The following is a 15,585-nucleotide window of genomic DNA, read 5'->3' as shown; positions in this document are numbered from 1 at the left end:
TAGTAGTCTAATATTGGATTCCTCTGTTTGCTTTGCTTCCCTCATTTACTCATGTTGCCATTCAATTACTTGACTTTTGGGCTTTTTGCCACAGTAGTACTCTGCTACCAGATAGGGGAACTTCGTACCAAATGCTGGGGTTTTATCAGCTGCTGAAGGTATTAGTTGGGTGCCCTCTCTGAAGCCTCCCCACATGCTGGTAACCTGGTCACACACCCCAGGACCTTCACCCTACCGCAATGCAGATCCAAGCAGGTTTAAGCAAGAGTGATTACTCCTCAGACTGGTCGCTTGGTCCCCCTACAGTTTGCAGTCCAGGAGCTGAAGCTGCTATGTGGTGGTGGCCGCATGGCCTCAGCAGCTTCTTCCTCCAGGACATTAAGGCCTACTGCACTCCCAAACTGCCGGATCCCAAAGTCCACACTACACTGACCTCTCACTTTGTCCTTAGCATCTATGGGTTGATAATTCTGGAAACTGCCACAGCTGCTGGTGATGTGAATTCCCTCCAGCCTGTGGCTGGTCAGGCCCGCCCTGGGGCTAAAACCTCCGGCTTGCCAGGGCCTGTGGTCGGCTCCCAGAGGGCTGCGCTGGCTGCTGCCTGCCGACCTGCTGAGCTGTCCTCAGCAGGAGGTTAGCTTCTCTGTGTCATTTTGTGGGTTCTGTAGCTCCAAAGTTTCTTCAGAGTCCCCTTTTACATGAATTGGGGGAGGTGGAAGCTGGAGCCCCACTGGAAGTCCTATTTCTACTCCGCCATCTTGACTCTACCCCGCTCTGCTTATTTTATTCTAGAATATTCTTTCACTGCCTTAAAGTTCTTTGGTTTGTTCATTGTTTTAGATAATTTTTTAAGTTTGTTTTGAGGATTTGGGATCATCTTGCTTCTTTGGAGGCATTTCTCTATCTCTTTTTGAGGGCACGTTAAGGAAGGAGGTTTCTTCTGATTGCTTGCTTTTCCATCTTTCTGGAAGTTTCCCCATCTTCTTTTTATCGTGCACATTTAGTGAGGCATGGAATTTCTTTATCTTTTTGTGGAATGTATACAGTGAAGCCATTGAGAACAATGTCTGTGAAAGTGCTTTCATCTTTAGTTAGAATGCTCTGTTAATCAAAGATACAGTATCAGTTGGCATTGGGTTGCATAGTACGGTGAAAGCTAGTCTTTGCAGTCAAGGGGCCTGGGTTCAGATTCTATCTCTGATGCCTAGTAGCTTTGACTGTGGGCAAGTCACAATCTCCTGTATCTTAGTTTCCCCACCTCTTCATTGTGCAGTTATTGCAGTCATGTCAGGTTCTTTATGACCCCATTTGGAGTTTTCTTGACAAAGATACATGGGTGGTTTGCCATTTCCTTCTCCAGTTCATTCTACAGATGAGGAAACTGAGGCAAGCAGGGTTAAGAGTTTGCCCAGGGTCACACAGCTAGTAAGTGTTTGAAGCTGGATTTGACTTCAGGAAGATGAGTCTTCTTTATTCCAGGCCCAACACTATCCACTGGGCCACCTAGCCACCCTTTTCTCATTTCTAAAAGGGAGATAATATTACATTTACTACTTTCTTCGCAGGATTTTGAAGAAAGCATTTTGTAAGCCAGGGAGAACTTTCCAAATGTGAATTATAGCTTTATTTCACTTACGTATAATTCAGTGGAGTCCTCAACAGATTATAAATCAGAATTTAGGGTTGGAGTGGATTATAAGGGAACCAGTTAGACATTTTAGGAAAGAGGTTTTCAACTATTTACAATTATAAACTTCTTCAACCCCTAATTTCAGTAAATTTTGGCTAATACTTGAGTAGGCTTTAAAAAGATCTGCCAGCCTACTACAATTCTAGATATGTTTTGTGTCTATAAAAATCAGACCCCTTTACTTTACTTGGCTGACATCCATGACTGTCCTCATTTGTGGAGTTTAATGTGTTGTTTTTTAAATTAAAATGAGGCAGGAGTTCCCAAGCTTTGACTAGATTCTCTCATTTTTAGGGAATTATTTTGGTTATTTTCTTATAAAAAAATTACTCCTTCCTATGTTCTGTTCAATTTTATTTGCAGGCATCCAGTTTAATGTGTGACTGTATTTGTGTGTTTCAGCAGAAATGTTGACACCTCACATTTTGATTGGATGGAATTTATGTTTGCTGAGGGTCAGATCACTATCCTTTTTTTTTTTTTTGCCTTTTTCTCCATTTCTCTTACTAATGTCATGGTGCAGTAAAAAGGGTATTGGATTTGGAATCAGAGGATAAGGGTTCAAATCATGGCTTTTCTGGGCCTTCTTGCCTATAAACTGAGGGATTGGGCTAGGTGGTCTCTGAGACTCTTTCTAGCTGTAGCTCTGTGATTCTTTGGATCAGAAATGTCACACATGCAGCTTATGACTATAATGATCATGGCCAAAGCCTATGACACTCCTAAATACAATCTGAACCAAATTAAAGGGTAATGGAGAAATATTTAACAACATAACTAAAAACACAATAAATCATAGCTAACGTTAATTTGTGGTTTTCTAAGTTAACATGAGGCCTGCAGGGATCCTGGTTAGTGGTCTCTGTTTTTGAGCTTGACACTACTGCTCTAGATCAAGGGTTCTTATCCTGTGGTTCATTAATTTGTTTATTTTAAAAAATACAATGTGTCTTAAAAGTTTTAGTGAAGTTTATGATTTAATACCTTTAAAACTACACTTACTGGATTAAAATGGACAGACTGACATAACTATGTATTGTCTGGCACCTCAACCTTGAAATAAGGGACTGAGTACCAAGAATTTGGGCAAAATCTCTACATCTGTCATTATTGTTGGGTACCTCAAATGGACACGTTTATATTTCATACTCTTCACATATGCAGATATGATAAGATGATGAGGTTTCAAGCTAATGGAGCTTAACAATAAGACAGACTTTTGGGATACCTTGTATTTTAGTAACTGTTTTCAATATAATTGATTTCTTTTTAATTGTATATATTTTATTTTACATTCTTAAAAACATTCTGAGAATGAGTTCAGAGGCTTCACCAGACTGTCAAAGGGGTCCATGACTCCCCTAAAACGTTTAAAACCCCCTGCTGTAGATCTATGATCCTATGATATGGAAAATGATAATTTATAGATACTCTGCAAGTAATAAAGTCTTCTTGATTTCATTGGGTATGTTTCTCTGTCCCCAGTGGAGCTTTTTTTTTTCCTTTTCCTTTTTAAATAGTATTTTATTTTTTCCAATTACATGTCAAGATAATTTTCAACATTTTTTTACATAAAATTTTGAGCTCCAAGTTTTCTTCCTCCCTCTATTCCTCCCTCCCTAAGAAGGCAAGCAGTTTGATATAAGTTACATATGTGCAGTCATGTAAAAAGTATGTTCACATTAGTCATATTGTGAAAGAAGAAATAGAACAAAAGGAAAAAAATGAAAAAATAAAGTAAAAATAATATTCTTTGATCTGCATTCAGACTCCATCAGTTCTTTCTCTGGATGTGGATAGCATTTTCCATAATGAGTCTTTTGGAATTGTCCTAGATCATTGTGTTTCTGCGAAGAGCTAAGTCAGTCATAGTTGATCATTGCACAGTGTTGCTGTTACTGTGTACAGTGTTCTCCTGGTTCTACTCACTTTATTTTGCATCAGTTCATTTAAGGTTTTCTAGGTTTTTATGTAATCGGCCTGCTTGTCATTTCTTATAGCATGACAGTATTTCATTATATTCATATACCACAACTTGTTCAGCCATTCCCCAGTCGACAAACATCCCCTCAACTTTCAGTTCTTTGCTGCCACAAAAAGAGCTGCTATAAATATGTTTGTACATATAGGTCCTTCCCCCCACCCTTTTTTAATGATCTTTTTGGGATACAGACATAGAAGTGGTATTGCTGGTTGTAAGGGTATGTATACTTTGATTGCCCTTTGGGCATAGTTCCAAATTGCTCTCCAGAATGGTTGGATTAGTTTACAACTCCACCAACAGTGCATTAATGTTCCAATTTTCCCACATCTCCAACATTTATCATATTCTTTTTCTGTCATAATTGTTAATCTGATAGATATGAGGTGGTATCTCAGAGTTGTTTTAATTTGCATTTCTCTAATAGTGATTTAGAATATTTTTCATATATCCATAGATAGCTTTGATTTCTTCATTTGAAAACTGCCTGTTCATATCCTTTGACCATTTATCAATTTGGGAATGGCTTGTATTCTTGTAAATTTGACTCAGTTATGTATATATTTGAGAGATGCCTTTATCAGAGACATTTGCTGCAAAAAATGTTTTCCAGATTTCTGCTTTCCTTCTGATCTTGGTTGCACTGGTTTTGTTTGTACATAACCTTTTTAATTTGATATAGTCAAATTTATCCATTTTATATTTCACCATGCTCTTTATCTCTTGTTTAATCAAAACATTCTTCCCTTTTCCATAGATCTGACAGGTAAACTATTCCTTGCACTCCTAATTTGTTTATGGTATCACCCTTTATGTCTAAAACATGTACCAATTTTGACTTTGATATATGTTGTAAGATGTTGGCCTATATCTAGTTTCTGCCATACTGTTTTCCAGTTTTCCCAGAAGTTTTTGTCAAATAGTCCAGTGGAACTTTAAAGGGGTCAAATGAAACTTGTTATGTGTTGATAAGTGGGAGAAAGGATAGTGCCATAGATAACCTTTAGGACTGATGAGACTGGAAATTTCAGTTCCAGGAAGCTTTGAGCTGTGTTGTGCTACTTTGAACAGGCTATTACTTAAAATAAGATGAATAGCTAGTCTGGGGAAATCAAGGGACAAACTTAGTGGGATGGAAAAAAATGAGAAGTTTGTACCTTTCCTTTCTCCATAGTATGCATTTTGTCCCATATCTACAAAGACTGCTGAATCTTTTAATCCTTTGACCCAATTTAATGAAAGAATTTCTTTGCTTATTACCCACCACATAGATTTTTATTAGTTTAGATTGGTTACGGTATAGGAGACAGAGTGATTCAACCAATAAACCACAGACTTTGTAGTCTATCATCCTCCTTTCTATTGAGTGAGTAATCTTTGCTAAGAGATCTGACCTCACTATTTTTACTCTTCTGTGAAATGGGAACAACCAGATTGTTAAGATAATTCTTATGAAGATCTGGTGGTAAAAAAGTTTGTGCCCTCAGTAAGAAATAAAATGATTCTATTAGCAATTTCTTATTAGACTAATTATCTTGAAATCTTTAATCTCTCTATAGTCTCATTTTCCCTTGACTAAAATGTTTGTACCTCTGTTACAAGGAAATAGGCTTTGCAAATTCCACACTCACAATTGTTGCCAAGTTTGTGAGGTGTCATCAGATCATCCAAACATTATTAGGACAGGGATAGGGACTGGACTTGTGATTTCAGTATTATAAGAAATTCCTTGTTGAGAAAATTCCCTGTTCCAATGTGGGTCAAGCACTTTCTGTACATTGCTTAGATAATGACAGGTTTCCTGTCATTATCTAATCCTAACTCTCATTGCCCAGGGTCACATAGACAATTTATGTCATATAGCACAAAAAAAATTACCTCCTAACCATGCTGTTTGCCTAATTGTTTTCATTTCTGTTTTAGGTTTTTTTTTAATCCTGGGGCTTTGGTACATAAATATCTCCATCATCTTTCTTTTCTTCCCTCCCTCCCTCCCTCCCTCCCTCCCTCCTTCCCTCCCTCCTTTCCTTCCTTCCTTCCTTCCTTCCTTCCTTCCTTCCTTCCTTCCTTCCTTCCTTCCTTCCTTCCTTCCTTCCTTCCTTCCTTCCTTCCTTCCTTCTTTCCTTCCTACTCTGTCTGTGTCTCTCTTCTGTCTTTGAAATAGGCAAGAATTGTTTTTTCTTCTTCTGAGTTTGACATGACATTCAATATGGATCTCAAAGTATTTATGACCTAATTCAGGAATACTTAACTTTTGTTTTATCTTGGATCCCTTTGGCAGTCTGCTGAAGTCTGTAGTCCCCTTCTCAGAATAATGTTTTTAAATTCGTAAAATATGTAAGGTTACAAAGGAAATCAGTTATATTGAAATAAAGGGTTTTTTTCCCCATCCAAATTCATGGACCTTCAATCTATCCATGTATCACTTTGGGGTATGTCAACTGCAGTTTAAAAATCCCAGTTCTAGTCCAAATCCCTCATTTTATAAATGAATAAACTGAAATAGCCTTTCGTGCCAGCAGTCAGTAATAGATCTGGGATTTGATCCCAAGAATTCTTACTCTAGGTCCATTAATTTAATAATGTTATGGTAAAACCTCAGTTATATAGAATCCTACTATCTTGGGGTTCTCAGTTAACCAGAATTGTTATTCTGCATGCATAAAAAAAGAAAAAGGCAGATAACAAGAAAATAAATACCAAGGATTTATTCTAAAATACTACTTCTAAATCTATGTTCTGGTTTCAGGACATATTTATTACAACTTCCTACACTTTCTCCAGCTACGCAGTGAAAGTTTACATACAGAAGGATGCCTGTGAAGTACTGTATAATCCTCAGTCAACAATAACAACAACAACAATATAGCTAAAACAAATAGGTTATGATAAAAAGCCTACCAGGATATCTTTGGGAAAGGAAGAATACATTCATAGGCAGACCTACTTCCTTAGCAACCCTAGCTGTTGTGGTCCTCAAATAAGAAGTGGCCCCAGGATAAATGGTCAATGAGCCAGGGTTCTCAACCTGGCATCCACAAGTTTATTTTAATACTCCTTTGACAGCTTATTTCAATATAATTGATTTCCTTAGCAATCTTATTTTATTTTATTCATTTAAAAATACTATTCTGAGATGGGATCCATGCCTTTGCCAGACTGCCAAAAGAGCCCATAACACAATAAAGGTTAAGAGCTCTAAGAAAGGTTAGGAGCCCTAACTCTAGGGCTAGAGTGTTTCTGGGACTAATGAAAGGACTGACTAGAGTGAGGGGAGGGAAGGTGATAAGAAAGCCTTTGCAAAATTTTCCTTAGAGCAATAAAGCTTATTCTGCTTAACAGATGTCACCATCAATAGATTAAGATGGCCTTCACCTAAGGGAATTCCCTAAGAAGAGCTAGCCTGATTGAAGGACCATTTACTACAGGGCTGTCAGAGTGTTTTGGAAATGTCCAGAGAAACAGATGTGCCATATCATCCTTTTTTGTTTGTTTTGCTAAATTCACATTTTTTTAAAGCTAGAAAGAAGGATGGAAATGTTTTGTTAATCCTAGTGACAGTATTTGCTAAGCCTCTGGAATGAACATTAAATAAAATCGGTAATCATCCTAAAAACAGTTGAATTGAGCATTGGATGGAGGGGGATGAAGAGGGTTTTTCAAAAAAATAAATCCCATCAAGAGGAATCTGATAGGATAAAAATGAATAGAAAAGTGGATAGGGCTTTTTGTAAGACTGTGGTCTTACATTTTTATTTTCAGAATGAGGTTAGTTTGGCCAAGATGAACAGTGTCATGCATTGGAGACTCCTGAAATTTCAATTATAAAGACAACTGGTAAACAGAATAGCTCCCCACCGCCTTTTATCCATCCATATTCCCTATTTTCTGTACTCAGCAAATTAGATTTCATAAAGGAATTTTATCCAAGTGTATTCTGTAGGCCAACATTACCTAGTAAAACAAAAATCATAGAATTCCATTAAAAGAATTTAGACTATCAGAGTTGGAGATCTCAGAACTCATTTAGCCTGCTACATAGCTAAAATCACAAGTCCACTTCCCAATATATCTGATACATGACCATTTCATTAGTCTTTAGTCTTTTACCTTTCAGAAAGCCAAATTTTCTTTTTGGCTTTCTTTTAGTCTTTGAGACAACCCATTCCAGTTTTAGACATTTCTATTTGCTAAGAGGTTGGTTTCAACGAGTGCTGAGTATAATTTACATTCTGGGTCACACAGTTAACTCAGAATGGGGGAATGGGAGCCCAGTTCCACTTAACTCTAGGCCCAATACTCTATCCTTCTCAGTGTTTATCAAGGTGAGAATGAATTGTGTCACAACTTTATATATACTGGGAAGGGCAGCTTTGATATGCTGTATTTATGTGATTTCAACCAATTTTAGCCAAGTGAAGTGTTAAATTTCCAGAGATTACATGTAAGTTCTCTGGACAGGAAGGAAACTATTACAAGAAAACTTTTAAATTTCTCAACAAATTATGTACAAAATATCCCAATTTCCTTCCCCTATTTTTACTTTCCCTGCAAAAAACAGAGTCCTGTTTTGATGACCAACATTATTAAGAATATTACGCACACACACATTCTTTTTTTTTTTTTTCTTACTATGAATGAGATTTCTCTCCTTGGGCATGTAAGAATTACTATTTTATTGCATTATACAGTCTTTGTACTACTTTCTTCCCTCTAAAAGAATACACCAACCTCCTCCTCACTATGGGCTATCATGTGGTGTTTTTTCTTTTAACTGTAGAAGACTGCCTCTAGTTACCTGAGGTACTGATATTCCTCTTTTTGGCCTTAATTACCTACTAGTTCTAATTATCTGTTTGGTCTTTGAACTCCCAGGGGACTATCTCAAGCCTGCCCTAAAAAGAAGAAAACCTTTATAGTGTCCTTAGTTTGGTCTCTGCAGGGAGCCCCTGGGACCTGGGACAGTGTAAGACTGCCCTTTTGGACAATAGTTGATTTACTTGGTATCTATGAGCTTACACCTACATTTAAAATTTCTCCAGGACTTAGGTAGCTGGCTAGCTATGACTGCTTAGGTCAACAGGCTAGGTTTTCTCCAGATGTGAGTAACCACCTTGGAGGTATTATTAAAGGAGATGGAGGTGAATATAGCATCCCCTGGATCTCTGCACAATAATAATAATTATGATAGCTAATGTTTATATAGCAGTATCCTTAGAGTTACCTTGTGTTATTGGTGCTATTACTATCTCCATTTTACAGTTGAGAAAATTGAGACTTAGAGATTTTAAGTGAGTTAACCAGGGTCACATGCTAGTAAGGGTCTGAAGTAAAATTTGAACTCAGGTGTTCTTTGACTAGCAAGTTCAGCGCTCTGTCTACTATACCACCTCTTGACTAGGTGTAATGGTAGTTTTTCTGTTTTTAGGGCCAACCCTACTGTAGGTGGTTGCTCTTATGGTGTGCTGAATCATCCGAGCAAAACTGTTTCCTTGGTTATCTGAAACCCTTTTAAATGTCAGTCTTAAGAAGACTGTCTTTTATGCTGGATTATGGTTTCACTTTATCTGGGTTCATATCACATTCACTGGCTAACACATTAACAGGAATTATTTTAGTTTATCTGGTAACTAGAAAAGCTTAGGTTCCCCCATGGCTTCCCTCTCCTCCATCTTCTAGCCAGCATGCTACAGTGGTTAGAGCATTGGACTTGGCATCAGGAGCACCTGGATCAGATCCTGGACAAATCACTCGGTTTATCTGGGCCTCAGTTTCCTCATCTGTAATGACCTGTGAGATTCCTTTTCCAAATCTGCGATCAGTCCTGTATTCCACTGCAGTCTATTCCTCATGCTCTGAGCTCCATACCTACTCTTCTTGTCCTTTTCCTTTCCTCTTCAGTTTCTGGGATGTGTCCTAGCTTGTTAGATCATTGAATTTGCTCTGTCATATAATTAATAGTATACTTCAAATCTTACAAAGCCTTTGATGTTTCCTTCTAGACAGTATGATACTAACTCAAGCTGTGGACCCTAGAGAATGGTGGGCCATACAACATCTAAAAGTGAGGGGAAAACTGAGATCCTTTCCAAAAGTTACATACTTGACTTTTAAAATAGGAGTAAAAGCCAATGGAAAAATCTTCTTAGACTTAATTCCATTTTTTCCTTTTGAGTTACTTTTAATTGATATAATAATGCTACCTACTCCATCAAAGCCTTACACCTGCTCCAACTTGCCTCTCTTTGCCATACAAGGACTATACTTCCTTACCTCTATTTCAGAGAATCCTTTTCCTTATGGACACGGCTCAAGCTCTGCTTTCTATTTGAAAACTTTCTAGATCCCCTCAACTGCTAGTTTCCTTCATTCTCAAGATTCTATTTAACTGCTTTGTATTCATTTTAAAATTCTCATTTATTATGTATATATTTATATATGTTCTTGTCATTCCCATTAGAATGCGATGTTGTTAGGAACAGATTCATTTATTGTGTTTATATTCTCAGCACCTACACAGTGCTTAGGTATGTAATAGGTGCTTAATAAATATTTGTCAGTTCATTGATTTAAATGAACTAAGTGTAAATGTCCAAAATAAGAGAAGTTATTTTATAATACCTCAGTTGCTGAAAATCTTTGCTACAATCTGGTATTACCTCTGCTTCATATGCAATTTGGGAGCTATTTGATAGCAGGGGATTTGACCAAATGGCCTCACACGTTGAGAAAATCCTGACTTTTGGGGAAAGTACATTGACAGTGGAGGGGAGAAATGTGGACCTTTAGTGAATTACCACATTTTCATTCATGTCTTGGGCATGATGGGGTTTGCTAGATTGCTTGATGCCTTTTAGAAATCCAGAGAAGGATTTATCATATCCAAAAGACATTCGTCATAAATTATCAAAACATGTCTGTTGAATTAGCAAGTAACAAAATTGAATACAGCATTTAAAATACCTTGAAAAACTACACTATAAAAAGAGAATTTCTAAGAAAGATAGCTAATGTCTTCCATAAAATCAGATAATAGTGTTTCCTGGGAAATTAGACTATGGGATTATAGATTTTGGAGTTAAAATGTGCCTTGAATCCAACTCTTTATATGATGAGGAAACCAAGGCAGAGAGAGGTTAAGTAACTTGCCCAGGGTCATATAGCAACTAAGCATCTGAGGTAGGTTTTGACCTCAGCTCTTTCTGATGCCAAGTCCAATGCCCTATTCATACTGTTTCTCTTTTGATTATAATCACTTTGCTTCTAGATATATTTATGAAAGATTGTTCATGATAATAATATTCACATTGGAATGTAAAGAGCTTGGTATTAGTTGGAGCTCTGTCACTCTAAGTAGCTATGTGATAGGGCAAGTATGTCACCTGGGCTGTGATTAACTAATCATTTACCTCTGGTGACACAGACAGGGAGCTAGGAAGTACTGGCCAGGGGACGGCTCCCTGCTGTCAGTCAAAGGACATAAAAATTTGTAGTATAGAAAGTTGTAATTAGAGCAGAGATAGCCTTTCACAAGAAAAGTGAGACCAGGAGAAAAAGAACCACGGTTCCTGCTGGTTTGCATTTGACCAAAACAAACTCCACATTCCCTTTAAGGAGAGAAGTCATTTCCAAGTAGCTAAAAACTAAACTATATATCTATAAAGCATCAAATCATAGATCACAACTGAAAATGACCTTGGTAGGTTTAAGACACCATGGCATATATAGTCAGTAGAAAGAAAACAGGATTTAGAATGAGATGACCTGGGTTTAAATACCACTTCTATCATTTATTACCTGTATGACCTTGAACAAGTCATTTAACTTCAGTTTCAACATTCTCTTATTCCACAGATGTCTAATATAAGGGTGGTAGCAGACATTCCATTCCTTTTCTCCCATCTTGAATGAATAGCAATATATTAGATATCCCCATAAAACTGGACCTTTTCTAAACATCTTAAACTCAGGAGACACCTTTTATTCAAATCACCAATCCTCTTTTCAAACAATAATTTTTCCAAAAATTTATTAATATTACTTTAAAATTTAACCTCAACAATGTTAGAGGTTTACTTGACTGAATACAAGGAATTTTTTTGTTTTGTTTCTTTGTGTTTTTCTCTTCAGCACTTGGATCATGAAAGTGTTTTAGCTACTGTCATTGATAGCAGTGGGCAGGATATTTCCCCTCAAGCAACAGGAGTTGGCAGAAAGCCCTACTGCGGTTATGAACATCAAACCTTGTCTAAGAGGGAGCGTTTGGAAGAGGACTCTTTGTTGGCAGCCTTGCAGAGCCATGAGCCATATATGGATTTGGTCCCATTTGTGAAGAGCACTGACCCCTCCTCTAGCTATTTTGTGATATTGAACTCTGGAGCATTCTTCAAGGTGGGGAGCCAGCTTGAGGTGCTGGTTCAAGTACAAGACTTCCAAGGGAGACCCAAAAAGTATGGTGGAGACTACTTACAGGCCAGAATCCACTCACCCAAACTGCAAGCTGGTGCAGTGGGGAGAGTTGTAGACTACCAAAATGGATTCTACAAAGTTTTTTTTACTTTGCTTTGGCCAGGCAAGGTGACCGTATCTATAGTTCTGGTTCATCCCAGTGAAGCAGTCCAGGTCCTTCACCATCTACAGGAGGTGAGGCCAGATAGGGTCTATTTTAAAAGTCTCTTCCGGTCAGGGAGGATTTCAGAGACCACCATATGCAATGTATGTCTACCAGGAAACCTTCCTGTGTGTAACTTCACAGATCTCTACACCGGGGAGCCATGGTTTTGTTTCCGACCAAAAAAACTCCCTTGTAGCAGCAGAATCAACCATTACAAAGGAGGGTACCTCAAGGGTCTTCTAACTACTGCTGAGAGTGCTTTCTTCCAAAGGTATGTGGTATAAAATGAAGCAATCACTTCTGATTTGGGCCAGTTCTTTACAAATCTACCCTTTGTTATTAGAAATGATTATTAATAATCATTATTATTAACAAAGATTATTAATGTATCAATATAGAACTAGAACACAACATACTATATAAGAAACATAATATTAATACAATATGTTATATGTTACATGTAATAATACATTAATATTAATATATTATTACATGAATAGAGTAATAATTATTAGTAATAACTATTAATAATAGTTTTCCTGCTATGGTTATGTTTTCCTTAAATCTCACCATACATAGTACAAAATAAAAGGTAAGCATGAAAGAGCATCCAGATTTATAGTCATTACTATATACATAAATATACACAAATGTATACATGTATACGCATCTCTATATAGATATATATGTGCTTTACATATGTATATTATCTATTTTCATGAAAATTAAGTGGATCCTGGTAAATCCATTTGATCTCTTTTTGTTACTATATGTACCTCCTGTTTGATATTTGTGCATATGAAAATAATTCATTTAGAGCATATTGGTACTGATTTTTTCTAAGAGAAATATAATATAATGTTCATTATATCTTTATTGTTTAATGGTGGGAAGGGAGAAGGAAGATTGACTTTGTTGGTAGTTGGAGGCGGCTGGTCACTAAAATAAAATTACACTTGTTAAAAAAAATTAGAGTTGGATTTTGCTCCTTTCAACTTTCTTTGTAAAATCGAATTTTCCTTTTTCCAATCATCGGGCATTAATTTTCTGTCCCTTCCACCTCTGAAAAAAAAAAAGGATTTTTTACAAGGTTTTGTTTAAACCTTGTAACAAATATACAAAACAAATTCCTGTTAACTTCTCAAATATGTGGTGTCTCATTCTATGATGATGTGAAGTTGACAGGGAGAGCGCTACTCACAGGATCATGTATTGGGAACTAGATGGAAACTTAGTTTTACAGATTTTACAGATGAGCATCTGAGGCCCAGAGAACTTAAAGAGACTTGGTTAAAATTACAGATATTAAATCACAGAGATGGAATTTGAATCCAGGTCTTTTGACTAAAAAACTATTATCCTTTCAATTGTATCTCTCCATGTAAATTCAATAAACTGTTTTTGTAGTTTGAAAATTGAATTAGGGGCAGCTAGGTGGCACAGTAAAGAGAGTACCAGCGTTGGAGTCAGGAGGACCTGAGTTCAAATTCGGCCTTAGACACTTAACACAAAAAAAACTAGCTGTGTGACCTTGGGCAAGTCACTTAATCCCAATTGCCCTCCAAAAAGCAAAAGGAAGGAAGAAAGAAAGAAAATTGAATTAAATATTTTTAAAAGACTGCTTGACCTCATGCACTGTGCAATGGGAAAGCACATGGAAAACCCACAATGCTGCATTAAGGTAACTTGACAATTATATCATAATAGTTACAACTACAAACAAATGGGCTTTAATTTTGGGTTCAAATCCCAGGTGTGCAAAATGCTTTCTTCTTATCTAACTGGGAAATTTATTTTTTAAATACATCCTAAAAACTAGCTGATTATTGTGAACAGTGTATTACTTAGAGCTATATTTTCATATTTCATTTGTAAGTTTATCTGAAAGTAAATTAAGTTCTGTGAATTCATATCTATGCCTTTGCAATTGAAGGTAAGCAACTGGGAAAAAACCGAGTGTTTACCACTCTCAACTCATAATTATTTCTTTTCCTCTTCAAGTGATATCAATATAAAAATGCCAGTTCGATCCAGTGGACCTGATTGGGTGACTGTGATTCCCCTAGGAGTAAAAGGTAAAGAAGGATTGAGTCCAGTGACATTTCTTTTAATTGTTAAATTGAACGCAGAAAATAGAATATGTATTTTTAATTTAACTTACTTGGGGCTCTTTTTTCATTGCTGTCATAAAACTTTTTCTCTCTCTGTTAATTTGTTTGTTCTCTGGCCACAAATAAAGATACAATTGAAGATACTGAAAGAACATTTAAGATTAAACAGAACGAAACATTTTAGACCTTTCATGTAAACTCCTAAATCTTGTTGTCACTGTTTATATGGAAGGCAACTTAATTTCTTCTGTTCCACATGAGCATCTGAAGGTGCCTGTGAGATATGTGGGAGAATGGAAATTTTTCAAGGAAAAGTGGTATTTAAAATGATAGTATTAACGAGTAAAAAGAAAATAGCCCCAAAGATTGTAACAAATGAAATGTATTAATTCAAAATAAGTATTATTAGTTGTAGAGACTTTGAAGAGGAATGCATGGATATTATCCAGGGAGTTTCCATATATATATTAAAAGTGACAAACTTCATTGTGCAAGAGGATAAATGAGTAATAATGTTATACACGATATCATACGTAACAAGGATCCTCAGCTGTTTCCTCCCCCCCCCCCCCAATCTTCTGAGCACATCAGTTTATTTAGTAATATTTATCATTTGTCCAGCAAACTGGGACCAGACCTCTTCATTAGGCCTGGACCCAAAATTCAGGGGGGAGAAAGACTTATATACATTAAAAACAATCAAATAATACCAGTTAATTAAAAAGAAACAATATAACATTAGGTAATCTGACTTCCAATTGGATGAAAGATTAGAGACTTTCCAAGTTTGGAGGGGGAGTAGGTACAAATCTTTGAATTCAGAAAAAGTTGTGTCCCTTTCCTCAAGTATCTAAATATTCAAGGAACCTTGGAAATAATAACTGATTGATTGGGAGGGGCCAGTTTTCAGATAAGATATATGGGTTGCCCTCAGTCATTTCCTAATGAGTAGCAACTTTTGGTTTCCTGTTGAAAAAGAACTTACTCAAATAAAATTTACCTTTAATGAAAATGGGTTAGTACGATTTTAGGGGGGTGGGGTTCAAAAGATTCAGGAAATCCAGATCCAGTCTGTCTTAGATGAGAGTTTAATTTGGATCTTGAAAAAGTGCTTAGTGATTGGCATGGCATTAATGAAGCTCCCTGAAAAAGGCCTCTGGAGAACAAAATTCTCTCTTCCCATACTAGG

General features: G+C 36.7%; 1 protein-coding gene across 4 annotated transcripts in view; it reads left to right on the top strand.

Annotated features, from left to right (window-relative positions):
* NXPE3 (neurexophilin and PC-esterase domain family member 3) overlaps window positions 1-15,585 on the top strand; it is a 45,838-nt gene that overhangs the window by 15,418 nt on the left and 14,835 nt on the right. For all 4 annotated transcript variants that reach the window (XM_069065314.1, XM_069065311.1, XM_069065312.1 and 1 more), the window contains 2 exons: window positions 11,802-12,556; window positions 14,287-14,360. In XM_069065314.1, the coding sequence (XP_068921415.1) occupies window positions 11,802-12,556; window positions 14,287-14,360 (829 nt within the window). The remainder of the gene's footprint in view (window positions 1-11,801; window positions 12,557-14,286; window positions 14,361-15,585) is intronic.

This window comes from Petaurus breviceps, unplaced genomic scaffold, assembly GCF_028583685.1.
Source record: "Petaurus breviceps papuanus isolate PSGF00001 unplaced genomic scaffold, PetGlider_PUasm1.0 90683, whole genome shotgun sequence".
In the NCBI taxonomy this organism is placed as follows: Eukaryota; Metazoa; Chordata; class Mammalia; order Diprotodontia; family Petauridae; genus Petaurus; species Petaurus breviceps.
This window is presented reverse-complemented; position numbering and strand designations above follow the sequence as displayed.